General features: G+C 37.8%; 1 protein-coding gene across 4 annotated transcripts in view; it reads right to left on the reverse strand.

Moving 5' to 3' along the window:
- The window catches only part of LOC111504582 (uncharacterized), a 377,607-nt gene that overhangs the window by 3,149 nt on the left and 354,261 nt on the right, over positions 1-20,197 (reverse strand). The window contains exon 4 of one of the 4 annotated variants that reach the window (XM_023159209.2): positions 6,683-7,053. The exons of 2 other annotated variants lie outside the window; for them this stretch is intronic. In XM_023159209.2, the coding sequence (XP_023014977.1) occupies positions 6,794-7,053 (260 nt within the window). In that variant the 3' untranslated portion in view covers positions 6,683-6,793. Of the gene's footprint in view, positions 1-6,682; positions 7,054-11,178; positions 11,448-20,197 lie in introns of those variants that run through there. One more of the 4 variants, XM_023159219.2, reaches the window with a different exon arrangement.

Consider the following 20,197-nt stretch of genomic DNA (forward strand, 5'->3'; position numbering starts at 1 on the left):
CGAAGAATTTCAAGAACGAAGTTTTAATGATGAATGAGAACGGGAACGTTTCCTACTTATTCATCAAACTCAAACACCTGTTCATACAGCTGCAGTTTCGTAACAAGGTATCATCTTTCCCTCCAACCGATTTCCTGGAGTCGTTGAAGTCCACTAGATACTCGTTAGGACAACAAGAGGATTGTTCCGAATTCTTGGGGTCCTTGTTGAATACTCTCCGTGAGCAAATCAATACTCCTGACCGCTCTGGACTGAATGATTCCGTATAGCCCATCTCGTCTAGTGTTTGTAAATATTTTGCTGGAAGAATCCTCACTTGTTAACTTTGTGGTAAATGTTCAAGAAGTACCGAAAACTTATGTGAATATCTGGAACTTCATCTAGCTTACCCCTAATATGACTAATAACCAGTCTGTGCAGAGCTTATTGTTAAATCATCTGAAAATGGAATTTTTAACAGGTGATGATCGACTGTATTGTCAAACATACGCCAAACTAACTGACTGTTATAAGGAAACAAGTATATCTGAGGCACCAGTCAATCTAATAATAACACTGATGATTTTCAAACAAGAGTCAACCTCTAACAGAAGCAAGAAACTTTTTGGAAGGTTCGAAATAGATGAACATTTCAACCTAGCAGACCACTATTATAATATTTATGAACTCATTGTTCACTGTGGTTCTGGCGTTGAATTTGGTCATTATTACGCCTTGGTCAAAGAAGAAACGGACTGGTTTAAGTTTGAAGATAGTCGTGTCACGAAGTGTTCTGGCGATGCATTGAATTTATTGGAGCCTCTGGAGACACCCTACATTTTGTTTTATAAGAGAGAGAACATTGTTAGATCAATATCTTCAGATGATGTGGTGCTGCAGGTTTTTCCAATTAATTTTTATTGTTGTTTTTATTTTATTTTTATCGTTGTTTTAATATAAAGTATAAATATAAAATATATTAGATAATAAGTATTTTTGAAAGTATCCAATAAAACTACAAAAGCTGACAAACCAAATTTTGATATGTTTTTGTTCTTCGTGATATTTACTAGGTCATTTTTACGATTGAATTTTATCTTTATGAAGATTGTCTGAGTGGAAAAGAATTGAAGTAGTCTTATAGAATTTTCATACCATGTCCCTTTGATACGGCAGCGCAGAAAGGCAATTAGGGGTTTTCCTACAACTATTTAGTTTAGAAAAAGTATGTTTGTATATTTTTATGGCAAATCATTGAAATACCTACTCTATTGTCTCCAACCCAATGGTTATTACCTAAAAACATACGGATATTTAGAATGAAGCCACTTGGGATGTTTCATTGTTAACATTTTGATGGATTAAGACAAGAGGCCAAGTGGTTGATCCTTTTTGACTAAATTTATGACTTTTTGTCAGTGAGAAAGTTATTTCAAAATACATGGTATCTAGCCGAGGCAGGCATTCATTCGGTTCTGAGATTCCAACCGGGAACTAGTCCCAATTCTAATTCTCATTCTCTTCGGCACGAGGTTACACTATTCTTCTGTTTGTTCATTTTGTTGGTATTATTAACAAATTTTATTATTTGTAAACGCTGTGTCCGTCTGATTAATAAATTCACCTATCACCTGTCCCGACAGCAACATATATTTTTTTAATGTTTCTCGGAAATTGTGACTTTGAAACTCGAAATATCGACTATGATTTCGAAATTTTGACTTTGATCTCTAAGTTTTTAATTTAGAGTCGAAATTTCGAGATTGAAGTAGCAATTTCGAGTTCAAAGTTGTAATTTCGAGTTAAAAGACAAAATTTTGAGATTGGAGTGGAACTTAATCCTCGAATATTTACCAAGGCGGCCAGTTGCAATGCCCAGCCATAAACCGCTGACAAAATTTATCCTTTAGATTTACCTGCATGGCAACAAGTTGTATACTGAAGCCTAAGTATTACACATTCATGATTGAACACCAGAAACCGTTGTTTCTGCCCGCCAAAGGACTCATCAATGGTGCTAAGCTGAACCATAAATGCATTGCTGATTCAACTGTCCTTAAAGGACGAGCCTAAGTAAGTGAGGGATGACTTCTGCCTTTACGACGTCATCTATAGGATCTATCTTATGCATTTGTGGTTCAGTCTAGCAATACTGACGGCAGGAAGTATATAACGGCAAAGACGAACATCATTAACGCTATACTCCGAAGCCAACAAGAACCCACTTTCCCCGACAATCATCGGCTGATGAGCTTACCGGGTGAACACTTCGGGTTCAGATCAGAACACTCTACGGAACTTCAAGTCCTGAGGGTGTTTGACTACACGATTGGTGGTTTCAACCTGGGTAAAGGTTACCACACCGAAGCGATATTCCTAGACGTTTTCAAGGCGTTCGATAGAAGACGGACTCGTGGCCAAAATTATAAACTTTGCCTACTCAAGACCAATGTAAGACTAATCGATACTTTTCTAGCAGACCGACGATGCCAATGCAGAGTAGGACAAGAACTCTCCACCGGGCGACTCCTGGTAGCAGGAGTATCACAAGGCGCAGTTCGATCCCCACAACTCTTCTTGGTGTACACAGCAGTTGGCACTCTACAGGCAACACGTCTCTACTGTCGTGATCCACCCACTATGCGTTAAACACAGGATACCTACAACAACAAGCGGAAAGACTAGAGGAGTAAGCCATTCCTGGATGATTAGTATCAATCTTGACGAAAGTCAGGCGATACTATTCACCTGGGGGAAAGTATATCCCGAAGGAAACGTCGTTTTCAACGGCCAGGAGATTCTATAGACAAACGAAGCAAGATACCTGGAATTCCCCCTCGACAAGAAATCAACATTCAAGTTCCACATCCAGAAGAGGTTAGGGTTGGCGAAAGCCGCTGGACACAACCTCTACCCCATCATGGAACGCAGGAATAACATAGATCTCCAAGTGAAACAGCTTTTAAATCAAGACATCCTACTCCCCATCACCCTGTATGCCTCCACTGCCTGAGGCCAGTGCGCTCAATACAAACGTTTATGAACACGGCCATAAAAGCTTCAGACACATACCCAACCGATTCATCCACATGGACCTGGATCTTAGCAACCAGTACCTGGAAGCACTCATGAGAAACCACATCGAAAACATCTTCCAGCGTATTCGGACACACCTCAACCCAGCGTTGTGTGATCTTCACGACGCATTGAAACAGGGACGACCCCAGATTCCGCGAGAGGAAAAAGCTTATATGAGGCCAACACAGCAGGAAGTGAGACCACCTCCAACTGCATCTGTCCGGCATACAAAAACACAAACATTCTGGTCTTGCTGAAGTGCCAAGCAACGGGTTGGGGACCACTCGGAAGTGAGTGGGAGCGGACATATGAAATTTCAGCTTCTGCATACAGAAACAGTATGGGGATTTTATCTCAGGGAGAGGACACCTATGGGGAAACCTATAGCGGATCAAAAAAGCGCTGCCTGATGTTGAATAATAAATGCGTTGTTTTTGAGCTCTAGTTCACTACTAGTTGTCTTGCATTGCCTTGCAATTGGCCGCTTTTGCCAGTTGCAAAGCCATTAAGATTTCACAGGTTTTCAGCATCGTGAATGCTTGATTAAATTACAAAATTACTAACCTTGTGAAGAATTTGTGGTACAAAATATAGTGATAAACCTTCTGATGAGTGGTTATTCAGTAAGATTTCAAAACTGAGACGATGAAAAGAAAAGGAACAGACAGTAATTGGCCACGATTGAACAATCATGGCTTGCCCCTCTGTTCAAAATTTGTTTTTGTTAATGCTGGGATTTCTGAGCTTTTGCATTGCAAAAGTTATTACTTTTCATCACTATCGTCAGTAAAAAATTACGTTTTTGAAGAGTTTAATTTCATTCATGCTGTGCAAATATGTTTGATAGTGATAATCGTCAAATTGAATAGAACAGTCGACCAAAAACTAAACAGAGGTATTTTTAGGTAAAACCTTTTCACCTATCAATTTTTGTATCGACGGGGCATATTATAAAAATTTTGAGTCTGACTTCTCCCCCAGAGTTTAAATCCAAACGGGGATGAGCAGCTGAAAATCAGTCAGAAATCTATCAAAGAATGAATGTGATTTTCATTTTCAATAAATAAAATATCAGAAGTATTCGAAAAAAATTATTTTGTTAATAACAATATCGTAACTCAAATTACTTTACTCTCTCTTGTGATAATTTCGTATCATAAAGTGGTTTCGTTTGGGACGAATGATTGTGTTTGTAGTACAAAAACACTGTTTTTCCAGTTTTCGTGAACAGTGCTGCTTTACATTGAGTTTTGTGTTTCCCACACCAGTTGCAGCGCCATCTTGTGCGTTGCTGATTCCTCTTGTGAATTCGTGACGAATTCGTGGTTATCTAGGATGAGTTTTGGGTTTCTCAACCCAGACATCACATGAATGATACCTGAAAGGACGCATGCAATATAATATAATTTGTGAATAATTTCTAGTACCACTGCACCTACAGCATCAGTGGAGACACGGTAATCCGGTGGTCTGGGGGGATCTAGCCGAAACCGGTAGCCAGAAATTCAAATTTCACTTGACTGCTGGAAATATGATCTATTCACCAACAGCAATGATGCTTCACTATCTTCAGGTAAGAAACAAATCTTCATTTCAATCAGTCCGTTGAATAAAGATCAGTCTGCTAACATCAATATTCGATTAACTGTTCTTAGGGACGAAAAGTCATGCAACGAAGTTAAGGAGTAAGTAGTGAGCAGGATAAATCAAGTTCCATTTATACAAAAATCCAGGGAGTTTGAAGCTTTACGAAGTCTAATTCGAAAGAAATGTATATCTTTGACCAACCTGAGTTGAAAATTTCTTGCCGAAATAATATATGAGCAACCGCCTTATTTAAAATGGACTAAACGACAGCGAAAGAGGAGTAGATTGGAAGTGGCAGTACCTAAGTAGTATTTCCCACAAATTTTCCGAAGAAGTAGTAATAGAGCTTAGCAGGTCTAAATGGTATTTCAGAACTTACTGTGCCACATAATATTTTAACGCAGTCTTCCTCAGTCCGGTCGGTTTTCCTCAGGTGACGTCAACTAGGCTGGTCCTCTTTGTTTGGTTGGCTGAGCTGGGGTAGTGTCAGTTCAGTTCGATGGTTCCTGGCTCAAGTGACGGTTCGGTAGGTAGATGGGCTGAGACTGACTGACATTTGTCACTCTTCAACTTACTCTGCCACTCAGTATTAGAACGCGATCTTCTTAATCCGATAGGTTCTCTTCGGATGTCCCCAGCTTCACTGATCCTCTCATGACCTAATACCCCACGGTATGACTCACACCGTGGGGTATTAGGTCCTGAGTACTTCAACCCCACTTTGAGTTGAATCCTCCACTTCGGGAGCAACCCTTTCTGTATCCAGAAGAGTATTTTCCATTGGTTCATTTTCCAGGTCTGGGCTATACATTGTTGAAACAAAACTTAGGATTGAGCAAGTCTGCGAGTCTATGCAAGCTTCCGACGTTTGATGTTTAAATTTGGAGCATTCGCACATACAAAAGTTTCGAATTCACTAAATGCATTATTAAATTATGTACATTTTAATAAAGAAATATCAAGTGAAAACTCTTTTGTAACAGGTGAAATTTTCTACCACAATCTTTGCATGGAACTTTTTTAATGTTCGTCATTGGCGATCATCATAAATATTTTTTATTTCATTTTTGAATGATGAATACTATGATACAGATGACGTTAAAATCGATCGTGAAGACTGAAGTAAATGTTAGTTAATATTTGTTAATATTTTTTAATGTTTTCACTAAACACAACACACTTGAGTTACACACCGATGGAATCCAAGTGAACATATCCATAGAGAATCAGAACTAGAGCAATTACTCTCTTGCTGCATCGCCTTCGATAATTCTGCCGCAATCGTAGACGAAGCGTCAGGAATATGAATGATGGAGAAGTAGAAAACAGAAACGTTTTTTTTTTCATTTGTGGAAATGAATTGATAATTTATAATCAACTGCAGGGCAGATTTCTTTAAAAAAGCTCATATGCTGGAGTAGTAGCCAAGTAGCTGGTCGGTAGCCAAGCGGTTCGGCGTGGGTGATTTGTTCACTCACTCGAATTGACTGCCGTGTTGGTCGGAGGTTCAAGCCCTAGTCTGAACAATCGATCTTCACTTGCTATCGTCCAACCCGTGTTAGGAATCACACGTTAAAAGGTAAGACCTCGTTAATCCTTAGCTCGCACAAGTTTCGACTTCTGAGGGTTGTCGTTCGTAGGGGTGCGACAGCTGGTTAACGGAAAAACAGATTTTAAAAAACAGATTTTAATAATTAATACAGAACGACGGTGCGGATTCAAAAAACTGATATTATAATAAAAAATACAGATGGCTTTCTAAAATCGCAACATATCTCTTATCATTTTGCGAAATCAGATTAAGACCAGATCAAACCAACAGATTCAAGAGGAAAGCACATCATTAGGTGACCGGAGTCTTTGCATTTCTTGACACTGTCTATTTTAAAATTCATGAAATCACTGTTTCCGTAGGCCACCCTGTACAAAATAAGTTTTAAGTCAAAAATAACAGTCCAAAGTGAAAATTTATATTCCATTTTGGATCTCCCATGATAACCTTTCATTATAAATTCTGTATAATAATTAGAAAAGCATAGTAAGAGACCAAAATATAAAACTCAGATCTAACGCATCTTGAAAGCAAGTCAACAATTCTAACTAATAAATGAAACTAATGATTCTTTTCGAGAAAATGATCGATTTCACATTATTTTGCTCTAACAATTTTGACTGTTTTTGGTATCAAAGTTCTATTATCCCTATCGTTCGACTTGATTAGTATATGGTTATGTTCATGTAAAACCGTTACAATATTTTTCGATGTTGAGAGGCTGGCTTTACACTTGGTTTTGTAATAAAATAGGCATCTCCATTTGGTATGATCTTTTGCTTGGGAAAGCAAGCAGTAGTGGTGGTCATCTAGTACAAGCTTTGGATATTTTCTTCCACTGCTGATGTAGATTAAGCCTAAAAACAATCTACATTAGCAACTACAAAATATAATGACAGATAAATAGATTTGATAATTTACAGTGCTTGTTAATGTTATGATTAAGAAATTTTTATGTTGGAAACTGAATTCATCAAAACAAACTTTCTTGGATGATGAAAATTTAACAAAAGATTATGTCAGTAAATTTGGCATTATCATACATCATTTCAAATATTTTGGGAAAGCGGAAATGGGTGAAATATCAGGGCCTGAACAGTTTCATGGTTGCAATCATTTCTTGATAGGAAAAAAAATAATGAAAAAATAAGAATAGAAATTTTATATGTTTTTTACCACGTTTATTTTTACTAATTTTAGTTACAAAAAAGGTGGTAAAACACATATAAAGTTTCAATTCTCTTTTCTTCATTATGATTTCCTACCCCGTAGTAACGGCTACATCCACCAGTTTATGAAAAACAATATTTGAAAAGAGGGGATAGTTCATTGCAGCCGATATTTCTAATGAAAGAACAATTGGAAATCTATTTTAATTGAACCGGAAATGGACCCAAGTCCAAAAGTCCGAATAGAACTCTGTATATTTTTTAAACCATTTTTACGATAGATGATAAAGTTCTCTTTTCAACCATTAATTCAAAGGGACCATTTTTTTTTCGAAATGGTGGCATGACGAAGTCCCATTAATTCTACTCAAGAAATGCCTTCCTCTATTTATAGAACCATTCACATTTTTAGTGAACCTATCATTTCTTACTGGGTCATTTCCGAAGTCTCTTAAAATTGGAAGGGCAATTTCCATTCATAATTTTTTGAACACGCATATCTTGATAGACTTTTGGATTTCAAACTCTTGACAGATCATCAACACGGTTTTCGAGTTAATAGATCTACCAATACTGCAGTAATTTCTTTTTTCGAGACAGTGTTTGAATATTTGGAGGCAGGCGAACAGGTCCTGTTGGTATTTTTTGTGATCTCAGCAGGGCATTCGACTACGTCAATCATAATTCTTCGTTGTCAAAGTTACACTCATACGGCATTCGTGGCGTAGCACATTCCTGGATTTCATAATTTTTAGAAAATAGGCAACAATATGTTACAATCAGTAACCACAGTACGAGTACTTATGATAAATGTAATTCAAACCTACGAGGAAGATACAACAAAGCCGCAGGTCGGCTAAAGACAAAAGAGACCCATTATCAGCAGCAGGGGTCTATCGCATACCGTGCACGTGTGGAAAGGTATATATCGGAACCACCAAACGATCCATGGGAACAAGACTTGAAGACCATAAAAGGAACTGCAGACTAGGCCAAACGGACAAGTCAGCTGTGGCAGAACACGCACTTAGTGAAGGAGACCACAGAATTTTGTTTGAAAACACAGAACTAATTGCCCCCAACCAGGGATACCATAGCGGACAGGTACGGGAGGCAATAGAGATCCACAAACACACGGGAAATTTCAACAGAAAAGAAGAAGCGGTGAACCTCAATCGAATGTGGAACCCCATTTTGAGGAATTTGAGATTAACGAACAGGACAACAGGCAGCAAGATTGTTAATGTTTCAGGTTCAAGTGCAGGTACGACTACAGGTACAAGAGCAGGTACGAGTACAGGTACAAATACAGGTACAGATACAACGGATTACCTGACAAGGCATAAATACGCTTTACGAAGCCTAAAAGGTAGTCATCGGATAGCAAGCCATGATGGTTAAACCTCTGAAGAAGCTAGCCACTCGCGCCAGCGAAACGTCAGGAAGAAATTCCAAAAATCCACGGCTTCCAAATTCGAAAAGCAATGACACTTTCTTAACTTCCTGTTTATTCCTATTAACTTCTAAATTAATCATTGTCGAAGATAAAAAATGCACTTTTTTCCTTAGCACAGGAAAATGAACCTCATAGTATTCTCATAGTATCATTGTCCGTTTTTGAGTGTACTTTGAACTGTTAATATCTCAGATTCTATAAAGGCCGTTTTTGCCTGGTCCTAATTGGCGAAAGTTCTAACAGTGAGAAAGTTATCGAAGTGCTTGAAAAGATGGTAGTCGGTTGGCGAGAAGTCTGGGAAGTATGGTGGATAGGCAGAACTTCGACGCTCAATTCGTTTAATTCTCAAACGGTGATTTATGCAGACGGGCCTTGTGGAGTAGGATCGGACCTTTTTTGTTGACCAGAGTCATCCGGCTGCTGCTGTGAAAGTTTGACCCGCTTGCAGTGAATCACACCAGACGCTGACCACCACATAGTAAACGTGGTCTTTTTTCGGTGGGATTTCGCCTTTGAAAAGAGGCTGGGTGGCTCATAGGTGTCCAACCACTGCCCTGTCATAAAGAATCCCCTTTTCATCACATGTGACGATCCGATCCAATAAAAGATCAAGCAAAGAAGAACAGACCTCATAACGTGACACTTTTTGTCGATCGTTCAAATCGTGGGGCACCCACTTTTCGAGGTATTCGACGTTTCCAATACGTTTTGAACCATCAAAAATCGCATGGGAATTGACTCCCAGTTCTTCCACTATCCCACTAATTGTTTGTGATGGGCCAGTCTTCAACAGGGTCCACAAATACATTGTCCAAAAATCGCTTAACGACATCATATAGTAAAAAACAGAAACTATGCAAAATAAATTAATTTGAAAAAAAATGGAAAGCGCCAATTAATGAAGTTTGAAATTCTCTATCGATTAGTATAAGTTACGATACAGTAGAATAAATATCTATTGAGATATGGAGGTTCAAAAACACATGATATCAAAACGGACAGAACTAATGAAAATTTTCAATTTTTGAATTTTCACTTAAAAACTGAGTGAACTGCATCTTCTGTTAATCACTACATGCATGACGTGATAGTGCCGACATATTGAGTTTGAAGAAAATAACTCCTACACCGCCATCTTGAAAGGAAATAGTCACTTGTCTATTTAAAAGTTATGTAATGTAATGACAACGACATCTCTCACGAAGATGCCATCAATGGATTCGACAGAAAACTCAACCGAATATCAAAGATAAATTATGCTCTTCGAAGTAGTCCATTGCAAAGCTAAGTTTCGACACCGACCACCGAACGAGATTTGTTCCCTGTCTTCCCTACAGCTTTCACCGCAGGGCAAGTAGTCGAAACCATAGCCCAAAAGCAAAACATTCGTTATCCAACACCACCCAGAACTGTTTCGACCGCCTTAGGTCCCATCAGTGAAACTAGTACAAGAATGTGTTGCTGTACTCAACTATCTTTAAAGAAAAAGCAATCCTGAGTAAGTTAAGGTCAACACATCTCACGGAGATGCCACCTGTGGGCTCGACAGACGGCTCAATTGAGGCTCCCCAAAAGAGTCAGTTGCAAAGTCAAGGTAGATTCTCACTCGGCAGTATTCGTTGCCATGTAAATAGTCGAAATTAAAGCTAACAAAGCATTAATGGTGTAACCTGGCACCATCAATTAGACATATGTCAGGTAGAAATAGTTCTGACTGATATTGAGTCACAAATGCTTCTTATATGGGATGTGGTTTCGAAAACATATGATTATGTTCAGGCAGCACCATTACAGTTCATCCTAATATTGAAAGTCCAGCTTTACACTTGGTCTTGTAGTTGAATAAATATCTCCAGTTGGTACAGTCTTTCACTCGGGATGTTAAGCAGTAGTGATGAGCGTGTTGTGAAAGTTTTGCCTATCTCCTTCTACTGCTGATGTAGATTAAATCCAAAAATAGCATCAGAAACAATATAATGTAGGTAAGTTCAACTATTACCTTTAATAATGATTAGTCTAGATGTAATGAAAGTATCTATCTCCTGACGAGGCTAGTGAAATGTGCATCAAGGACGAATTGTTTTGTTGTGAGAAAAGTGTTTCATTAAACAATTCAGTTCACATTTCGAAAATTACAGTTATAACCCTCACCAGTAGAAGATGACCAAGGGCTGCAAGCAAGTCATCCATGAAGACAACAAAAATAATTGACTCAGGAAGTGACTTCCAAGTTTATGGAAGGAGAGAATTCAACAGCAATTGCTTGCAATACAAATTTGAAATTTCGAAACTTGACAAACAATATCAAAACCAAGATGATGTTTGTATATCGCGTGATATTGAGAAAAAAGCAGTTGTATTCGTTATATACTTTTTTATTTTTTCCGTACAACTGTTACCAATTGTGGAATCATATTTTCATTAGAAAATGATCGTGCTTCGTGATTATGTACGTTGTTTATTCTGACAACTTTTCCGTAGGTATTGAGAAATGCTTTGCATCTTGTTTTGTTGACATTTCCACACCTCCATCTGCTGTTGTTTTCATTTCGGCGCTGCAGGTTGAAGGTGTATCCATCGACATATATTTTTGGATATTTTCTTCCTTGAGAAATGTAGATGATTTCTGGAAATGCAGAACTTTAGATGATATGAAATAGCATTTATGAAGTAGTAGCATCGAAGTTTGGTCATATCTAATACGTTTCCTTGATGTGGCAATGAATAAAAATTGTATTGTAATCAAGAATTAATAATATTTTCATGTAAAAGTCCATGCATTGCGAGAAAATCCTTGAGAGCTCTGTGAGGACAGATTTATCTAAAAAAAACCGTCTCAGAAAATGTATTCCACATGGATACTGTTTTCTAAAGGAGATGTGTTAGTTTGCCGCTTACGTCTGACCTAATAGTAGCATTGGAATATTCTTAGGAGCAGAGCCATATATATGTGAGCAAAACTAAAAAAAAACTGCTTGTGAAGATTGTATTTCTAACCGGGTGATTGGCTCATTTCTGACAAGAATCTACCAGCGTCGGGGTATTCTCATAGACAGGGAAAACACCACAAGGAATCTCTAGTTTGCGCTTTATGAAGAGCTAGTGTATAACTTTCTAGTTTTCCAAGTTTCTGATGTGCCAATTTTCTTGGTATTAGATTCTACGTGGTTACTGTCACTTCAAGCAAAAAATTTTCCCAGATCTTCGTTGCTTGAATGGAAAGAGTAAAAGAAATGGTTGTCGTCAGAAAAGCAATATCTTGGATTTTTTGATCCTTTCCAATATTTCGTTGAAGTACAAAAGAATCCTTTGGAGAACTCCGGCGATAATAGTTAAGGCCCTAATTTGTAAACCTCAATACCACAAACAATCGAATACTCTCCATATTCTCAATTGAATTATCCCGAAAATGAACTTTTAAAGTAGTGGCTGAACTCAAATTGAGTAGTATATCCTGGACAAAGTTAGCTAGCACATTTTGCAAGCACGTTCATAGACCATCACCATCATCATTTTGCTAATGACATTTTCAATGAGATGATGGATAATGATAATCCATTCCTGTAGTAGAATGCAAATTATATAGCAAGTGGAACGGTTTTTCTATCGGTTTTGATGGTACTGAACTACTTGCTTGCGTCGATGGTGAATCATTATCCATGTATCTAGATAGATTACAATTTAAAAAAAATAAAAATTGAACAATTGAAAATGAAATAAAAATTAAAAATATTTCAAACCAAGTTACTTCACGACGTTTCGATTGCTAGCATCCACAATCGTCTTCGAGTAATAACTGGATTTTTCCTCGGAGGTACGCTTTCACTTATCCCTCCTTCTCTCTCCCTCCTTCTTCACCGGTTCAGTACTAGTTGACAGTTTTTCCACTTGATTAAAGGTTTCCATATGTTGCGTATATCTACGCTAACTTCGCTGAATATGTCGTTGAACAACATATATGCAGCTTCTTTGAACTTCATCTTGAACTTATGTTTTTTCCTGTGGATGATCGTAGTTTGGGGACCACTTGATATTATGTTGTTGATGAGACCAAACATGCTCTGCTATTATCGACGTGCTAGTTTATTCTCGCTGTGTGTTTCTCTTGTGCTCGGCAATGCAGACTTTCGATGGTCTCTTAGTTTCACCGATATAGGATTTGCCGCACACACAGGGTATCCAGTAAATGCAATTCTAGAATCGCAGTCCGCGTTTGATTGCCTGTATTTTGTGAGGCTGCTACGGATGGTGTTTCTGGATCTGAAGCTGATTCTGATATTGACCTTGGGGCCAATTCTTATCCTTTCAGAAAATCCTCTGACGTAAGAAAGGGCAAGCACTGGTTATGACGGCTTTCAAAATATGTTCCACCATCACTTGGAAGAAACTATTCCGTTGAAGATCTTCCTATTTTCTTCTCGAGACCTTTCTTCGAAAGCACGATTCACTAGAGTCTTGATCATTCCTCTTTTGGTAGATTGATGGTAGTTGGATTCGTGATTCAGATACTGTCCCGTGTGAGTGGGTTTGCCACTTAGTGTTGGTCTTCTTCACCGATACGTCTAAGAATGGCAATTCGGTGTGGATTTCCTTCTCCATCACTTTCACAATTCGGATACTGTCATACTGTCCCGTGTGAGTAGGATTGTGGTGTACAGATGTTTCCCACTTAGTGTTGATCCTCTTCACCAAAACGTCTAAGAATGGAAATACGCTGTGGATTTTCTTCTCCATCACCTTTACAATTCAGGTACTGTCCTGTGTGAGTGGGTTTTCGGTATACAATGCTTCCCACTCAGTGTTAGTCCTCTTCACCAAAATGTCAAAGAATGGCAATTCGTTGTGGATTTTTTTCTCCATTACCCTCACAATTAAAAACACCTTCAATTTCAGCCGCCCATATATCTGAATCAAGTTTTTGAACTCGATTTTGAACTTGTTGGCTCATTAGAAAGAGAGCAATGGAAAGAAATATGTTTACGTGATGAATATAGAGCAAATGATGAATTAGAAAAATTGTGATAGCAGAAGTATTACAATGGTGAATCGTTATCAGTATAATAATCGACTAATAAAAAGTCTCATAGTTTTTTTCTATTCGTTTTCTAATCTTTATTAAGTTCAAAGAACCACATGTCTTCGATACTTCAATATTTTTCTGGTTACCTTTTGTAATATTTCAAAACAGGTGAAAGTGGAAATAATTTGTCAGGTAGAGTTAGAACCTCTGACGTGAAATAAATCAGTAGAAAATATATTTTCTACACCATAACAAAAACACTATCTCTCGACGCGTGTTTCGCTAGCCGGGTTAGCATCATCAAGGTTTAATAAAAATTGCTGATGCTAACTTGGTAAGCGAAATGCGCTTCCAGAGACAGTATTTTGTTCTGCTGGGAAAAGTGTTTTTTTCAGTAGTAAAATCATAGAGTATGAGTATAGAAACTTCTACAGTGTATTTGAAGGATGAAGGAATACCTACTACATATAATTGGTGTAATTCACAAAAAACAAGTAAGTGAAATTTGAAATAAGGTTATTTTTCCACGAATTATTATCCTGAAGGAAATAAAAAACTTTTCTTTGAAATTATTTTTTTTTATTCATCTAGTTTTCGAATCAGATCTACAAATGATATTCGAGGAAAATTGAAACAAATTGATTGCTTTTGATCTTGTGACTCATTCCTGTCCTTTTAGTTCAAAGTTTCGATATTTCACTATCAGAATTAGAGTCGACTAAAGGTCTGGATCTCAACTTGCATTTCCCCCCATTTCTTGAAATGTTACTAAGTTGGATATACGAGGGTGGTCTAGAAAGTTCCCGACCTCAACATGAAGATAGCAACACTCGTGAATAAAAGCTAGTGAATCTTGTTATTCACAGTTGACAGTTACCAAAGTATCAGCCATTTTGGACGAGTAGTTGTTATGTAACATTCGTTCGAGTTATAATGTGGGTGTTTTTATGAAAATACACAAAATCGAAAATCGAGCTTTCATTAAATATTTGTTTTTTTAAAGGTAATACAGCTACCCGAATCAAAGATGATTTGAATTATGAGTATAGGGACTCTGTACCATCATCATCACAGTGACATTTTGGGCATCTGTTTTTAAATGTGGCCGTAAGAGCTTGGGAGACGATGAACGTTCGCGAAGGTCAAAAAGTGCAACTATCGTGTGTAGGAACACAAATTAGCAGTACTTGACATTTTAAAAACGTTAAACTTCAAAAAACCGTATATAATAATAATAATCTGGTCATCGGAACTGTCGGGGAAGAACAATGTTGCTGCAACAAATATGCTTGCTGTTCCAATCTTACTTTACTCGTTTGGAGTAGTGAAGTGGACTAGGGAGGAGCTATATCAACTTGACGTGAAGACCCGAAAAATGATGCATCTCTTGAGGAATTTGTATCCCTTTTCTGCATGGTCCGTGACCATGAGACAGCAGGAATTGGAGCATTTCTCTTTAGGGCAACTACACGAGCAGCTGATGAACTCGGTATAGTTTTCGACTCTGAACGAGGTGACCACAACTGTCACCGAGTTGAAACCCGTTCAGCAAAAAGGATGACACAAGGATGAGCCAATGCATGGAGTCTTCTTCAATAACAACATTGGAGACCTTGGCTTATCAAAGCGCCTGACGTTCGCTTTTCTCAGGTCGAGTGGGCTGAAGTCGGAAACTGAGGGGTTCATCATGTCTTGCCAGGATGATGTCTTCAACACCTTAGTCTACCGCAGTCACGTGATGGGTATAGAGGTTCCAGACACAAGGTGCAGGGCTTGCCGCGAGGCGCCCGACACTCTGATGCACTTGATATCAGCATGTCCAGCATATGCGGTCTCGGCCTGTATCCATCGACATAACGCGGTCCTAAGAGTGCTATATTACCATCTACGGCACTCTTACGGTATTGACGAGACACCGGTGTTGCCCTACGCTAAGGGAGATATTGAATCCGTTGTGGGGAACGAGAAGTGCCGAATTTATTGGAACTATTCGTTTCCCTCCCTCATACTCATACAAGGTAATAAGCCTGATGTAGTCCTTCTCGACCACCAGAGCAAAACGATATTTGTCATGGAGTTTTCAGCTCCTGACGAGACAAATATCGTCAGAAAAGAGAAGGAAAAAGGGATAAAATATCGAGATTTTCTCTTCGAACTCCGCAGACTCTATCCAGATCACTCTGTCAAGATGGTTGTTCTGATTATTGGAGTCCTTGGTGGAATGATGTCCTAAAATCATACCGGTTTGCCGCACTAAGACAGAAATCTTAGCCGCACAGATGCAGAAGGATGTCATTTTTGGCTTACTGCGCTTGCTCAGGGTTCATGATTCTCGGAACCCATGATCACTTACCCCACGGTGAGGGGAGTCGTCATTGGTTGATAATGCTGGCGCGCCCTCCCGAATATGAAATTAAATTGAAATTATTGCAAATGCTAAAAATATATGACTTGAGATACAAATTAGTTCTGGCCAGTCTGCTGTAAGAAGTTTTTGTACTTCTAGTTTTAAAATGAGGCATACAGAAATTCATAAAAGATAACACCTCCATAGCATCCACATTGTTGTACAGTAATTTATACAGAAAAATTATTCCAGCAAATTTTCTGCGTAATTCAAGACTTTCAATATTGAATGTTATAGTAAGAGATTTATATGAAATACCTTTATCAGGATAGATACCATAAGATTTGAAGTAAATACACTTTGGGAAACGACGTTGAACTTTTTCAATTAATGTATTATAGCAATTGTAGAATGGAGACCATAGAACAGGCTACATAAAGAGTGAATATAGCAGATATATTTGAAAAAGATCCACAATGTGGTTGGAAAAAGCTGTTCGCGCGTAGAGTGCCACGTTTGCTCATGTTAGACCAAAAACGTGTTCGAATGAACATTCTCAACGCAGTTTAGACGCAGTTTAGGCATAATAAATCCGAGTTTTGGTGCCTAATAATTACTGTAAATGAAACTTGGATACACCATTATACGCCCAAAATAAAAATACAGTCCAAACAGTGGACTGCAAAGGAGGAACCGGCTCCAAAAAAAAAAACTGTTTCTTCGACTGGGAGACTGATGGCGACTGTTTTTTGGGATAGTTATTTTAATCGATTATCTTCATGAAGGAAAACCCATTTCAGTAGCATACTACGAATCAATACTTGACGGCCACCTTTGCAGAAAAAGAAAATCATGTTTCACCAAGACAACGCACCGTCTCCAGATATAGCCCCAAGTGATTTCTTTTTGTTTCCTCATTTTAAAATTGCGCTCGATGGACAGAGAGTCTCGTAAAATGAAGAAGCAATCACCTTCGTGCACAATTATTTTGCAGAGAAAAACGCCAAGTACTATTTGGTTGAGTTACAGAGATGGGAGCATCGCTGGAAGAAGTGTGTAGCGTTGAAAAGATACTATATTGAAAACTACAAGAAATCTGAAAAATGTCTTGTATCTTTGTTAGTTCAGAAACTTTTCAGAACACCCTCGTAGAGATACATTGTACATAAAATATTGTTAATGACGATTTTTGATTTTATAATCCACAAGGTTGCTTGAGGTAGGCTAATTGAATATGTGTAATACTACGAATGTTCCGTTCTGATTACTGTGAATAGCTGTGGAATCAAATCATCCATTGACATGGGTGGTGGTGGGCTATGATTATGTGCATGTTGATTATTCAATCTCACAGTTTTTCCGAATGTAAAAAGGATGGCCTTACATTTCGTTTTGTTGCAATACGCGCATCTCCACCTACTTTTGTGATCGTGTCTTTTCTGCATTATGTAAGTGTATCCGTCCACTACGATTTTGGGATATTTTCGTCCTTGGCAAAAGTAGATTATTTCTGAAATAAATCAAACAATTATAAATCGAGTCAATCATAAGCAAATAAACATGTCGAAAACTACTATACCTGTGAATATACTCCTTTGTTTACCTTTCCAGATGGCTATTCAAACCTTCGAGATCAATGCATGGAGATTTCGTATACGGTAAGAGAGAGACAGAGATTAGGTAAAATTGTGGATCATTTTAGGTTATAGTCTAAGTAAACGATATTGTGCACACTTAAAGTTGGCGCCACTCTCAAAGGTCAAAAAAACCAATAGATGGAAATGAACCGGCTGCGAACTAGTCCACGTGGACTGAGGAAATGGCGGTTCGTATTGGATAATTTTTACTAACCGAGTTTTATGATTGGCTGAAGAGTCATAATATTGAATTTGAAGTCATATCACGGTGACGAATAGAAATCGGGAAATGCGGGGATGGTTATCGCCGTCGTATCATCAATGTTCAGTTCAGGAACTAATCGCGATTTGAATGTTGAAATTCGATATTGGTGCTGTTATAATTACTTAAAAGTTCTGTTATCTGCTTGAAATGTGAGGTCCTTGGACAAGTACTAATAGTAATAACGAGTGTGATAACAACGCATACTTTTTCCAGTGTAGTGATTCCAATAGCGATGGTGAACAATGCGAAAAAGAGATACCAGTGAATAAGATTCAGATGTATTTGAATATTGAAACACAAAGAGTATTTAAATTGAAGGGGTTATATTTTTAGGAGTGATTAATTTTTGGGAAAGTTTTTGGCTTTCTACTACTGTATTTTCTATAATGTTATCCAATTTGGTCCCGAAGAGTCTTGGGGCAAGTGTCTCAAGGCGAAACATCGATGTATACCAGTGAGGATAACAGTGTTCAATGTAAGTGCAATTTATTACCATTCATTTAAAGTAGAACTCATGTGAATGATATCTGATTTTCATACCACAACGAATGTTTGAAATACGAACTGAGTAGAAAAAAGTATCTTCTGTATAATTCAGTGTTCATATAGAAGCATTTGTTTCGAAAACAATTTTGTCTTTCGTGTAATTCGATGTTTATATGAAAGTAGCTATTTCAGGAGGACTTTCTTTCAGTTTGTGTCTGAAAGTTACTGCTTTGCATGATCTACACATCCATGTATAGAGTTACTTATTTTCAAATTGACTTCTTCCTTCCTTTCTTTGGAAGATTCCCTCATCCTTTTTTGTATCAAGATGAAGTAGTAGAAAGCCAAAAACTTTTTTCCAAAAAACGAAGAGTATGTTTCAATATATACAGGGTGTAACTGAATAAGTGTAAAACATTTAAGGAGGTGATTCCTCATCGAAAAAAAGATAGAATCTTTCATATAAAGAAACTTCATTGGAGCATCCCTTGTTAAGATACAGCCCCTTAAATGGGATACATGAAATGAAGTTTGTTATTAATGAATTAGTTTTGTTTATTACCCTTCAATCGTTTAATGCAGGTACTAACTACAAAATAACAAAGTACAAAACGTCAGGTTAATTTCAATATTGTAACTCTTCAGTGCTGGTGAAATAAATTGTTATACAAATTTTATGTTCCCCCTTTATAGAGCTGTATCTTAACAAGGGATGCTCCAATAAAATTTCTTTATATGAAAGATCCTATCTTTTTTTCGATGAGGAATCACCTCCTCAAATGTTTCAGACTTATTTAGTTACACCCTGTATATAAGAAATCTACATCTCATGTTTGGTTTTAAATGAATCCAGAACAAACACGTTTTCCAAGTACCAGAACTGTAATACTTTTCTCGACCCCAGTTTCACCAACCAAGTTGGCATCTTCAGGAGGAGAACGAGGCGGAACAGTTTACTTCATCTCCTGAAAATGGCAACTTGGTTGGTGAAACGCGCGTCAAAGTTCTGGTGTTTGGAGGAAATATTTGCTTTAGATTTATTTCACACTAGAGTACACGTCCAGTGAAGTTTTTTTTTCATCAAACAAAAAATAATGATAATTATATAAGCATGTATACATTATGTAATATATGTAATAAAGGGGTGATATAAAAAATATGCATATGCGACAGCTGGTTAACGGAAAAATTGATTTTGATAGATTTAACCTAGTTTCGGAAAGTGATGATGTGATGATGATCACAAAATCCAATAACTCCTTCACCCACACGGTCTACAGGAAACCAACACATACAAACAGATACCTCAACGCAAACTCCCACCATCATCCACCACAAACCAATTCCGTCTTGAATTCTCTCATCCATAGATCTATCAACCTCGCAGACCACCACAACAAACCACAAGAGCTAGCCCAACTCAAATCAGCTCTCCTTCAAAATGGATTTACAAACCATCAAATTGACAGATCCATCCGTCGTCAACAAACTTCTTCGCCCAGTCCCAAAGATCTAGAAGACAATAACGTTCCGTACAAAGCTTTCCTTCCCTACATTAAAGGTGTAACTGACAAAATTGGCCGAATTCTCAAAAAACAGGACATAAAAACGATATTCACCG

Source organism: Leptinotarsa decemlineata, unplaced genomic scaffold (assembly GCF_025532065.1).
Source record: "Leptinotarsa decemlineata unplaced genomic scaffold, Ldec_3_MD MMD2_tig00026328_RagTag_RagTag, whole genome shotgun sequence".
Classification (NCBI taxonomy): domain Eukaryota; kingdom Metazoa; phylum Arthropoda; class Insecta; order Coleoptera; family Chrysomelidae; genus Leptinotarsa; species Leptinotarsa decemlineata.